Genomic DNA, 12753 nt, shown 5'->3' with positions numbered 1-12753 from the left:
TAATTGAAACATTTCACAAAGTGGCTGACAATTCAGTCTGTAAAATCTACTATGGCCAAGTAGAGCACCAAACCCTGTAGATGAAATGAATAAGACAGAATTGGAACTGTGAAGAAGCACAGTTTCAAGAGTGTCACTCAAGTCAGGCTGAAATATGCACTTGCAAACTCTAATCCATCTACCCTAATTTGCAGGTGCCATTACTTATCCTCTGATCTCTGCCCTTTAATTATGATTAATGGTGGTCAGCAGCTTGACAGAAAGCCACCCTGCATGCCGTGGGCAAGGACTTGAGAGGGCTAATGAGAAGGTCCAGAGGCGGAATTTCAGAAGACCAGCTGAATGAAAATTTGGACTGCTTAAACCAGCCTGGCTACCCAACCTTGTCCCCCATGTCAGGTAACTAGGTGAACTTACACTAGGCTGCATTTTGAGGGGAGAATTTTCAAGGAAGCAGTGAATCCTGTGAGCTCGGTCCCAGCAGCCCACCCACCTCTGGAGTGGGTCTAGCAGCTGATAAGCCAAAGGGCATTTTCCAGATGCCTGCTGGATCAACCTTGACTGAGGTCAGGAAACCCCAGAGACATGAATGCATAAGTCAGGGAAGTGGCTGTCTCTTGCCCGTGTGCAATAGCGTCCTTTTAGAAGCAATGGCTCTTGTGTCTCATTTCAACGTTTTAGAAACTTTTCCTGGCTTTAGAAAAAACAAACATGTTTTTCAAAGATAATTTTTAAATCTAAAATACAAAAATACTTAAGTTTATTTTTCCCCAAAAAAACTTTATTTCTTTTTCTTTTTTCTTTTTTTCAAATTAGTTATACCCCAGATAATGTTCAATGACAGATTCTCTAACACCAAGTCTTGGCTAGATTTCAGGTCATGTTTTACTCGATTTTTTGATGGGTTTTTCCAACTGTCTATCTTTACTCTTGATTATATGGTCCCAGCTCCTCTGGACCCATAACCTAGATTCCTGAAGGCTGTGTGAGGGTCTTTTCTCTCCCAGCGTTGCTTCGATCTTTGAATTGCAAGTGGGGTCAAGGGGATGGAGGAAAGCATGCTGGGTCTGATTATATATCTCTCCCTTTTCTATTGGCATTTAGTACCAGTGGTTTATGATTAAAGGGAACAATGTCAAGGATGGCAACATTAAGCAGCATGTGACTTGGGGGACAATTAATAAAGAGAGAAAGCAGTCTGACACCACCTAGGTTTGCATACTTCAGATCCATTTCGGCCCAACCCCACGGTGTTACCACTGGCTTTAGATGCTTCCTCTCCCAGGTATCCTAATATCACAGTTTGGAAAATCTCTGGTTTTAGAGGGAGATCTCAATATGTAATATATCCTTTGATGGTCATATCCCAGAGACATCTCAGGAACAGAAGACAATAAAGCTTTGCTAAGTAAATCTTCTTCAAATTATTTCCAATAGTCTTAATGATATAAAGTCCTAGTAAAATGACCTCTACGAACCTAGACCCTTTTGACTACATTCTAAGCATATTAAAGATCAGCGGGGAAAAAAAAAAAAAAAAGATCAGCGGGAAATTGAAAAATAAAAAAAAGTGTATACACATGTGTAGTATATGTAATAAATACACATGCATAAGAAATCACAACAAACTATTAATAGTGGCTAATTTCGTAGAAGGGGGTATGATTAATTATTGGTAGTAGTGCAGGAGAAAAGAGGCATAGGTTGACTTATCCTGTAAAAGTTACGTTTTTAAATTACACAAGAAGAATCTAATCCTGTATTGTGCTCTTCAAAGGAGAAATCCAGCATATGGATTATATCATTTCTATCACATCACTATCTGAGATCTATTTCTCTTTCCACTCTTAATTTACTTGTGCATCCACATTTAAGTAGAAAGGTTTACCTGGGACTGGTTTTTCCCCTCTCCACGTGACCTAGTTGAGTTACATAATTAATCTGGGCTTCCTTTTTCTCATTTGTAAAATTAAAGAATTGAGCTAGTTGATGCCCAAGGAAGTTGTGACACTTGGAGATTCTGTTATTGGTTCCCTTCCTGCTCTGAGGCTCAGGGAAGTCCTCGTAGGTACAGGGTACCTGGGGTGAGCCAGAGAGGCAAGAGAAAGAGATCATAATGTTATGCTGCACACTCTTACCTGAAGTCCACTATTTCAACTGATGTGAAATAACGACTCAGAGATGGAGATTTACTGTACACATCTTCAAGCTAATCAAACAGAAAAAAAAAAAATAACATTATTGATGATTATCTTCCGCATCACTGGACAAAACAAAACTACCTCTAGATGAGAGATTCCACCCTAGGAATCAACCTATCTGGGCTGAGAAAGGGAAGGTGTTAGCCTATCTCGAACAAAGGCTGAAGTTAGCACTCACTTAAAAGAGCCTCGTTGACCAGGCCCAAGTGACTCCACTGGAATTCTCAACTCTTCTCATGAGCAGTGATGACATCCTATGGCCTGAGTGATGAGGATGGCCAGTGGTCACAGCAGGAGCCCACACAGTCCCCAAGGACCATGGGAAAGAGAGAAAATCCCAAGGTGGGATTGGGGGTGCATCAGCATGGGCCACTCAGCACTGGGAATGTCACTGGCCAAGGGCTTCTTTCTCCCTTCTGCAGAGCTACATTGCAAGGAGCAATGGCTGTGATGGGCCACAGGTGTAGCACTGCCTCCTGCACAAAGGGATAAATCGGGGAGTGGCAAAGATACGGAGGTTTTATTTTATACATGAAATACTGCAAACATGAGAAAAAATTCTGACCTGTGTTCCACCTCCTAGATCTTATGCCTTATATTGTGCTACACAGATGCCCCTTAATTTATGATGGGCTTCTATCCTGACAAAATCCATTGTAAGCTGAAAATATAAAAAGTAAAAAATGCATTTAGTACACCTCTACAAAGCTGAGCCTTGTCTACCTGCACTGTTCTCAGAACACTCAGATTGGCCTGCAGTTGGGCAGAATCATCTAACACGGGTCTATTGTATAAGAAAGTGTTGAATGTCTCATAGAATTAATTGAATACTATACTGAGAGTGAGAAACAGGATGGGTGTATGAGCGTGCTTGCACACCATCATAGAGTAATCGGAAGAGAAACCATTGTAAATTAGGGACTGTCATTATTGAGTTCAGACCTTTATTTTGGGAAACAAAATAGGGCTAACGTGACTTCTACACCCTATTCAATTTTTCCCTCCTCTCTCCCCTAGTGCTAAAGAGAATCCTGACAACTTTTCCTTGCATGTTTCTTTAAATTAGTACTTCCTTACATCCTTATGTAATAAGAATATATGATTTAATTTGTGCTTTTATTCGAATAAGAGGAACCATATTCTACACAATCTTCTAAGATGTGATTTCTCCCACCCCTTTGTTGGTATGGAACTCAGGGCCTCATGCAAATGCTCTGCCCCTGAGCTACACCCCAGCCCTGATTCGTTTTTGTTTTTTGTTGTTGTTGTTGTTGTTTGTTTGTTTGTTTGTTTTAAGATGTGTTCTCTATTGCCCAGTCTGATCTCAAACTCAAGTGATCCTCCTACTTCAGTTCCAGAGTAGCTGGAACTACAGGTGTGCACCACCACACCCAGCTTAAAACTTGCTTTTTATTTTCTTCTTTTATTTTTTCCACAAAAAAATTACATTTGAGATTTATTTGTCAGGTACATCTCAATGAAGGCATTTAGTCTAACTCCTGGGTAGATTCCATCACAGGATTATACCAATATATCTGTTCTACTGATGTTCATGTGCATTGCTTCTGATTTTCTCCCTTATTACAAAGTATGCTGAAGCAATTGTCCCACGTTTCTGTTCATCTCTCTTTGTACATGTAAGGCATGCCCAGCTGCACATGTAATAGTTTCTCTGGGCTATATACCAAGAAATGGAATTGCTGGATCGAAATAAATTTTGCCAAATTGCTTTCATTTTACTCTTCTCCCCGAAATGTATACATGATTCCTTTCCCACATTATTTCCAAACTTTAAAATTTTTCCAATTTAAGGAATAAAAAATTGTGTTTCGTATTGTGTATTCTGCTTTTCTTACTAATGAGTCTGTTTTCCTGTGTTTCATTCTGAATTGCTCATTAGTCAGTTTCTTTTCCCATCTTTTTCTTGTCTCCCTAAAGTGGTTAGTTTTATGTTATGGATACGTGCTGTTGATAGTATGTTACAGAATCTTTTCCAGGCTTTGATTAGTCTTTTCAGCACGTATCAGAGACACTAATCCTAACCTCACAATTAGGAGAACATGAAGCTGAACCCATGTACCTTGCATTCCTTCTAAATTTACACTGGAAGGTTAAACACCTTGGTCTCTAGCAGATTAGTTCTAACATAAATCAGGACTGTACTGAAGTCTGGCTACACTCCCGGCAGGCACCTGCCCCTGGGGTTGGAGTGAGACTACAGCCAAGTATCTAAGAGCACCACCAGACCCTCTCCTCCCAGCCTGATTTCAGCACAGGCATTGTTTGGGAAATCTCGCCAGCATCTAGTGGTACATCTGTGCTGAACAAGGCTTGCCCAGCTGCACCGTTAAGGCTCAGTACTTGTTACTTTATCCAATAACAAGCATCAGAAGACACAAAGCAGCCGTGCCCAATCGGGAGCTCACAGGTCTCCTATCCAATTCCGGTGGGATCACAAGGAGGCTGTGCTTCACAGCACTCTCCCATCTAATTCACACGGTGACAACTCAGTCGCTCATTAAGCACAGATTAGAACATTTGCAGTGTGTTGTTTTTAATTTTTTAAAATTAGAGCTTAATGGTTATACATAGCAGTTGGGTTCATCCCATCAAACTCATACACGCATGGAAATGGATTTCAGCTCATGATCCTCCCTTTTCCCTCCCCCTTTTCCTTCCGCCCCCCTTCTTTTGTTTCTCTCACTAGACTTCCTTTCACTCATCTATTAATTTGTCTTTGATTGGTTCCTTATGTAATCTTACTCTTCCATCCCGCTTTCCTTTATTTTACTCCAGCTTCTGCATATGAGAGAAAACATTCAACCTTTGATTTTCTGAGTTTGGCTTAGCGTGATATTTTCTATTTCTGTCCCTTTATGGGAAAATGCCATAATATCATTCTTTTTATGGCTGAGTAGAGCTCCATTGTGTGCAGAGCTCAACACAATTTCTTAATCCATTCACCTAATGATGGGCATCTGGGTTGATTCCATAATTTAGCTATTGCAAACATTGACTATTTGTACCTTTCTAATCTTGCTAATACTGTCTAATGGTCACATCCCAGAGACATCTCAGGAACAGAAGACAATAAAGCTTTGCCATGTAAATCTTCTTCAAATTATTTCCAAATTATTTATAAGAACCTGACTTAACAGACATTAATACATCTCCCCTTTTTGCAGGTTAAGAAACCAGCCTTCCAAGATATTAAGAAACCAATAATACCTTCTTACTCTGCTAGCGAATGGTAAAGGCAAAATTCAATTGTATGGGCAGACACAAAATCTCAGCTTTGCCCCATTTGACCTCACTTCTCAGAGAGGCTGAAGCAATGTAGGAGAGTGGCTCCTGAATATCAGGGTGGGAAGAAACGATGCCCTAGTGACACTAGGGGAATGGTTCTGGAGCTCACAGGAGGTGGCTGTTGAGCCAGTCATCAGAAAACTCGGGAACTAGGAAAGCAGCTTTAGCAGGGATGCTAAATAGAATGAAAGACAGGAGGAGAGTGAGGATGCTATAAAGCACTAAAAATATTAGCAATATTAAACAATTATAATGTTTCTTCCTTTTGGATTGAGTTTCCTATGAGAAGGGTTACGTCATCATTTCTTCCAGTTTTCTCTGTTCTCTCTCCCCACCACCTCCTTCCTATGCTAATTTCTAGAGTCTAGTACTATGCTTTGTTCATAGTAGACTCCTACAATTTTTTTGTACTGGGAATTGAACCCAGGGGCTCTTTACCACTGAGCTACATCCCCAGTCCTTTCACTTTTTATTTTGAGATAGTCTTACTAAGTTGCTGAGGCTGACCTCCAACTTGTCTCAGCCTCCCAAGTTGCTAGAATTACAGGTGTGCACCACTGCAAAAATTTTTAAGTGTTCTAGCCATCTATTGCTAATGTTCACACTAAGATTCTTTTTGCTGATACAGTCTCCTGCTATATTTAGGGAACATTTACATTTGAGGAGTTGTTAGTTACACTATCCAATCTGGGCCCAAAGAAATGGAATGGGGCCTCCCTAGCCTTAATTCAAGTGTCCCCCACTCTGTGCCTATGAGGCTTGGTACCAACAGAACTAGGAGACCAGTAAGCTAATTAGGAGAGTCTGACTCCATGGCTAAGAGGAATCACCCCTGGGTGCCTTCTCTAGGTTATTAGAGCACCATTGCTAGTCCCAACCACGCCCAGGAGGATACAATGCACCACATGAGCAGCAGGTGGCCTTAAGCAGCATAACAGCCCCAACTTTGAGGGAAGAAAACCGGCAATGGGATATTAGAAAGGCCCAGAAAAACTGTTAAGAAAAGCAAGGGCAATGGTATCACTTTCCAACATACTGGGACATAATAAAGAATGCAAGTGTGGCATCTGTCCCCAGTTCCTGGCACAGAGTTCCTAAAACCCCATGATGACCTGGTAATAGGGATCCTGGTACATCTCGTATTCTAATCTTTGTTCTTCAGTCTCAGCTCCTAAGCACCTTGGAGTCTCCTGGGTGGTAGGAGCATCTTCTGTTCTAGTGAGGTGACTCTTGGTGAGCATCTGATTGGAGGCAGGTCACCAGAAACACCAAGCCAGGGTAAAAGCCTGGAACTCTCAGTACCTTCCCCACCATATGGACAGAGTAGGGCTAAAGAGTGATTAAATAATCCATCATGCCTGTGCGTCAAAGACTCCATAAAGATCCCTAAGGCCCAGGGTTGGAGAACTTTTGGGCAGTTAAACAGCCACATTCTGGGAGGGTGGCATGCGGAAGAGGAAGGCTCCACACCTCTTCCCACATAGCTGCCCTCCTCTGGCTTTTAATCTGTATTCTTTAGAAAAACCAGTAAACTGAACTCGCTGAGTTCTGTGAGTTTTTCTAGAAAGGAGGAGTAGTGGGGACCTCTGAGTTATAGCCAGTTGATCAGAAGCCCAGATGACAAGCCCTGGATGCGTGATTGGCATCTGAAATAAGGGCAGTCTTGAGATTGATACTTAGTATGTGGGGCCTATCCTAATTTCAGGTGGATAGTGGAGGATAGTTTGGTGTTGGAAAAAGCTCCCAGAAGTGTTCTGCACTGAATGGGAGCATAGAGAAAAAGTTCATTTTTTCCTGTACAAATACTCACTTCCGTTTACCATCCATATTTAGGAACTTCTGGAATTTGGCCTAATGGAAGAGATAGGTTATAGACCTGACAATAAGCCAGTGATATCTTAAAGTTTCTAATTTTTGTTCCTGAGTCTTTTGGTTGGAAAGCGGGGGCAGGAGTCTTTTACCTCCCTATATGTTACTTCTGTCATCTGTAAATCAGATAAATCTAGAAAGAAAGTTTTTTGGAGTTCTTTTTGTGCAATTTCATTTTATACCTTTGAGACACGGCAAGTGTGGTGATTTTCATTTTTCAGAGGGAACTGGCTCAAAGCAGTCTATATTTGCCTCCGCTCTGAGTGCCAAGCCCTGTTTCCTTGCCAATGCATGATGATGAGCTAAAAGCATCTGGAGAATTTACTGATTTTTTTTTTTTTTTTGGCTCTGTTCAGGAGATTCAGATCTAAAGTGCAAAAGTAACATCTAGTTCCTTTGACACAGAGTCCAGTCTGTATCATGTGGTTGCTGACATTTATTTCTGCTAGGCAAATGCAAAGCCACTCCATGAAAATAGGAAGCCAGGGGAAAGTAGCAAGAAGCTATTCACTCAATAATTGCTCTGGGAAGAAAGTGGGAAGAAAAGACAAAAGGGAACTACAGATAACAGATATTAACATGGAAGAGAAGGAGAAAAAGAAACCTGGAATAATCATCACACACACACAAACTCCTGTGATAAAAGAAGCAATTCAATCTCATGCAGTTCTTCTGACACAATCTAGATGGAGTTGCCTCTTCAGAAGCTTCTGCAGGAATCAAATGGAAAACAGATAAAGAGGACTCTCTCCATTCCATCTGGCCATGGTAGAGCAGAATCATAGAGGGCAGGTTGGTCTTGATTGGATTTTTTAATCAAAAAACTTCCAGAAGACACTTATTCTGTTTTATGGAATAAAATGTGGTCTAATACAAGAAGTGAAAATACAGCCAATTGAGATCTTAAACTAAATTGTTGCAATTTTGTCCTTTGACAGATCTAGCAACTATAAAATGGGACCAGAAGGAGACTGTTGATAACTCTCGAAACCCCTTGAGGAATGCAGAAAGGTGCCACTGGTGTCCTGGGGGTGCTCTCTACCTTCCTCTCAGACCGGATTCTGCTCTTTTTGTCATGGACCTCCTTTGGCTCTTAGGGTGCCAGGGTTAGTTTGTGTTGTGAGAGAGCCTTTGAGTTTTCATTTGTAGTGACTAGCCAAGAAGTCACTGGAGAAAGTTCCAGTTTTAAAGGTAACTAGTAAAAATTCAGACTTAAGGAAACGTTTTCTTTTAGGCTATCTATAGTTTATTGCAACCTGGCAAAGATTCGTTTTATGAACAAATATTGAAAACATTTGCTTTTCTCCAGAATATGGAAACTATTCGTGAATGTTCTTACATTTATGAGAACATGGCTATGTTAAAAGTTCAATAAAAATTTAATCTCTTTATGACAGGATACAATTGGAAATACTGGCTTTGACCAGGATGTCATATTTAGGAATGTGCTTGGAATGCCTGGCTTCAAGGGTCCCCAGACTTACAGTGTGTGAGTAAAAGCTGTCACTCGTTGACAAGCCCAGGAACCTCAAGATACTATGTGCTACTGTTAGGTACAGATAGTCTGTACAGATAGTCTGAAGTCTTTCTTGGTTGGGCTTCCTAACCTGGAGGTTTTTAAAAGTCCAATCAGATATTCCTCGTCAAATGTACAATAAAACCAATTGTAAAAGAGCCTCTATGGTTATTCTAGATATATTTATACAAATAATTAGACTAGGCCCATTCTGCAAACAAATTGGTCCTACCACAATTGTCTTTGATTAAAAAGACATTGAGGGTGATTATATAGAAAAAAAGTTACATTTCAGGAGAAAATCATAACAGACCTGTTATTTGATTATAGTCCTGCTCACTGCTTTTTATGATCTACTTGTAGACTGGACTGGATTCTGAATTTTCCTAGGTTTCTGTAGGATTTAGCTATCACTCTCCAACTAAGAACAAAATGAAACTTGGTAGTTTGGCGCTGGACAACTTGATATAAATTTCAAGGGACAAGTCTTATGTCTGATATATAGGCCACTGCTATGGTATGTCCCCCCAAGGCCCAGGTGTTAAAGGCTTTAATCACTGCCTATAGCACTACAGAGAGGCAGAGGTACCTTTAAGGTGGGACCTAGTGGAAGGAAGTTAGGTAATTGAGGGCATGTTCTTGAGGGGGACTTGGGTGCCCCTTTTCTATCCCTCCCTTTCCCCTGCCCCACCCTTTCTGCCACACACTCCTTATAATGGTATACTGTATAGCCACAGGCCCAAAAGCAATGGGCTAAAACCTCTGAAACTGTGGACCAGAATAAACCTTGCCTTCTTATAAGTTGATTATCTCAAGTATCTGGCTATAGTAACACAAAGTAGACTAACACGGCCACACAGTTCACCAAAACATCCGATCTTCCCAATCAGAGACAATCAGACTGCAAAGTGGGAGTAGAAGTTGATACCATGCTGTAGGCAAGTTTTCCGAAGATATTTCAAGACCCTATTAATTTCTCCTTGTTCATGCCAATCTCTTTCACTTTGCAGGATAATGTTATGGTCTGGATTTCATAATCAGTAGCTTTATGAGTAACTTGACAATGTCGGATCTGCCATATCAAACACAAACCCAGGTCCTAAAAGATTCTTTGTCTACCAAACGAGTAACTTTAGCAACATCCCTAATGCAACCATTTGTTCAAATTGTCCATTGGTCTCTCTTAGAGTTGGCACTCTCTGCTATAATGTAACCCATCCTGGGATGCTAGGTGACAGAATTGCTGCCTGAGCAAACAGGAATCTGTACAGTGACTTATACTTCCTGATACACATAGATACACATTGGATATCAAAGAGATCCAGTTGCAAAACTGAACAAATAGGCTAACTTGATTTAGACAGATAGGTAGACTCCTCCCCTGTCTCATTCTTTGATCTACATTTATTTTAATTGGTTTGGTTTACGTGGACCCTGGCTAAGGAGCATACTTCAAACTCACGGGTTATCTTTCTGATAGTCCTAACAGCAGTCCTTCTGATGTTTTATATCATCTCAAAAGTTTAAAAATGGGAGTTCATAACCCACTTGAATCAATCTGTGAAATATGGTATATTAAGAACTATGTAATGTTTTGAACAACCAACAATAAAATTAAAATTAAAAAAAAAAAGTTTAAAATATTTGCATACGGTCATCTGTTGAACATCAAATGTTTTCTCTTTGGCTGGAATGACAAAAATTTAAAGAAGTCTGTGATCATGAGATTACCATAATCAATAGATGGTGTGTTGAGACCAGAGCCCAAAATGATGATAGCTGAGAGTGCTCATGCCCTCAGTTTTTATCACACTCTTATTTAGGTGTAACTCTGACAAAAGAGGGGAATTCTTTTTGTTGTTGTTGTTGTTGTTTTTCTATTATATATTCTTTTTTTATTTTTTTTATTGGTTGTTCACAACATTACAAAGCTCTTGACATATCATATTTCATACATTAGATTGAAGTGGGTTATGAACTCCCAATTTTACCCCAAATGCAGATTGCAGAATCACGTCGGTTACACATCCACAATTTTACATAATGCCCTATTAGTAATTGTTGTATTCTGCTACCTTTCCTATCCCCTACTATCCCCCCTCCCCTTCCCTCACATCTTCTCTCTCTACCCCATCTACTGTAATTCATTTCTCTCCTTGTTTATTTTCCCATTCCCCTCACAACCTCTTATATGTAATTTTGTATAGCAATGAGGGTCTCCCTTCATTTCCATGCAATTTCCCTTTTCTCTCCCTTTCCCTCCCATCTCATGTCTCTGTTTAAAGTTAATCTTTTCTTCCTGCTCTTCCTCCCTACTCTGTTCATAGTTGCTCTCATTATATCAAAGAAGACATTTGGTATTTGTTTTTTAGGGATTGGCTAGCTTCACTAAGCATAATCTGCTCTAGTGCCATCCATTTCCCTGCAAATTCCATGATTTTGTCATTTTTTAGTGCTGCGTAATAGGGAATTCTTAAATAAAGTTACAGGACACCATTGTTTTGAGCTAAGCTCCTGCATATACCAGGCTAAAATCAAAATAGTGTGTCATTCAGGTCACCAAGCAGAAACTAGACTGTTAGTATCTGACCTTAAGTGAAATTCAGATTAGAGAGATAATTAAATTTCCCAAACAGACCAGTTTCAATTAACATAATAATGAAGTTCCCTCTACCTTAGCATTAATCCTAACCCACACACAAAAAAAGGTAACTTGAAGTAATCTGATGCTAACCAATCAGATATTTTCCTATTGTTCTACCTCTGTGTCCTCACCTTATCAGGAAAGTAACTTTGAAATGATAGATCCACTTTTGTTTTTTGTTTCTTCAAGCCCTTGTCTGTTTATAAAACCTACCACCTTTGCTCAGACCATTAGAGCACTTATTCTAGTTTTTATGGAATGAAATCTTTCCTGTGGGAGACCAACTTCGCACATGACTGAGTTAACTCCCCTGCTTGGCGGTGTGACATAAGGCACCCATGCTGCTAGACCGTCCCGCTTGGTGGAGCTAAACTCACATATTCCTTTGTATTATTACCCCTTGCCCTGTTTAGGGTAGAATCTTCCATGGAAGTGCCTTGTGTGTGTGTCCCCTTCTCTTACTGTACCCTTGGGTGTGACCTACCCACATGTGTCAACCTGCTGACAGTGGACATCATGAAGCTAGACTCAGCCCCCCCAAACCTGACCCCTTGCCTCATTTGAATAGCTTCTCCTCAATAAAAGGGGTCAGCTCGTGCTCTCACTCTCTGTTCTTGCAGACCCTTAAGGTCAGAGGAGCCGTCAAAGCGACCCCAAAGAAAAAGGTATTTGTGTCTCTTGTGTGGTTATTTTGCGCAGCCCAGTCATCCCAGTTTACCTGGAGTGACCCCTGAGCCTTTTAGTCGCGAACAGAAACCCAGCACTTTCCCAATTCTAGAATTAAAAATAAAGCTAATTCACATCTTAAAAAAAAAAAAAAAAACTGTGGGTCACACTGTGAACTGTGGGTCTTTGACAGGATGGCCAAGAATGCCCCAACCAGCCCTAGTGATCTGGCTGCAGAGCCCCATCTTACACAGAAGGCTCATTCTCTGGCATTCCTACCCCATAAATGAAGCCGCCATGCATCTACCCAACCTCCCAACCAGGAGATGGGAATCAGCTCCCCCCATTCCCATCTAATCCATTCAGTCTTGTTAAGTGAGGATACCTCTTAGAACTCTCTGGAATCCTCCTCATTCCTCCTCACACTGCCCTAACTCAAACCTCCCTCATTTCTCAGCTGACTACAAGACCTTCTCACTGTTCTCTTCCTGGAATCTTTCTCCCTCATCACACAGAAAGACTAGAATGAAAATCTGACCAAGTCAGTCTGC

General features: G+C 40.7%; 1 protein-coding gene across 1 annotated transcript in view; it reads right to left on the bottom strand.

The window, feature by feature from the left end:
• LOC308653961 (TPA-induced transmembrane protein) overlaps positions 1–12753 on the bottom strand; it is a gene marked incomplete at its 5' end in the record, with an annotated part of 33515 nt that overhangs the window by 2584 nt on the left and 18178 nt on the right. The window contains one exon of the mRNA XM_081302731.1: positions 2139–2209. Within this exon, the coding sequence (XP_081158857.1) occupies positions 2139–2209 (71 nt within the window). The remainder of the gene's footprint in view (positions 1–2138; positions 2210–12753) is intronic.

This window comes from Spermophilus citellus, assembly GCF_964194105.1.
Source record: "Spermophilus citellus genome assembly, chromosome: 7".
Lineage (NCBI taxonomy): Eukaryota > Metazoa > Chordata > Mammalia > Rodentia > Sciuridae > Spermophilus > Spermophilus citellus.
This window is presented reverse-complemented; position numbering and strand designations above follow the sequence as displayed.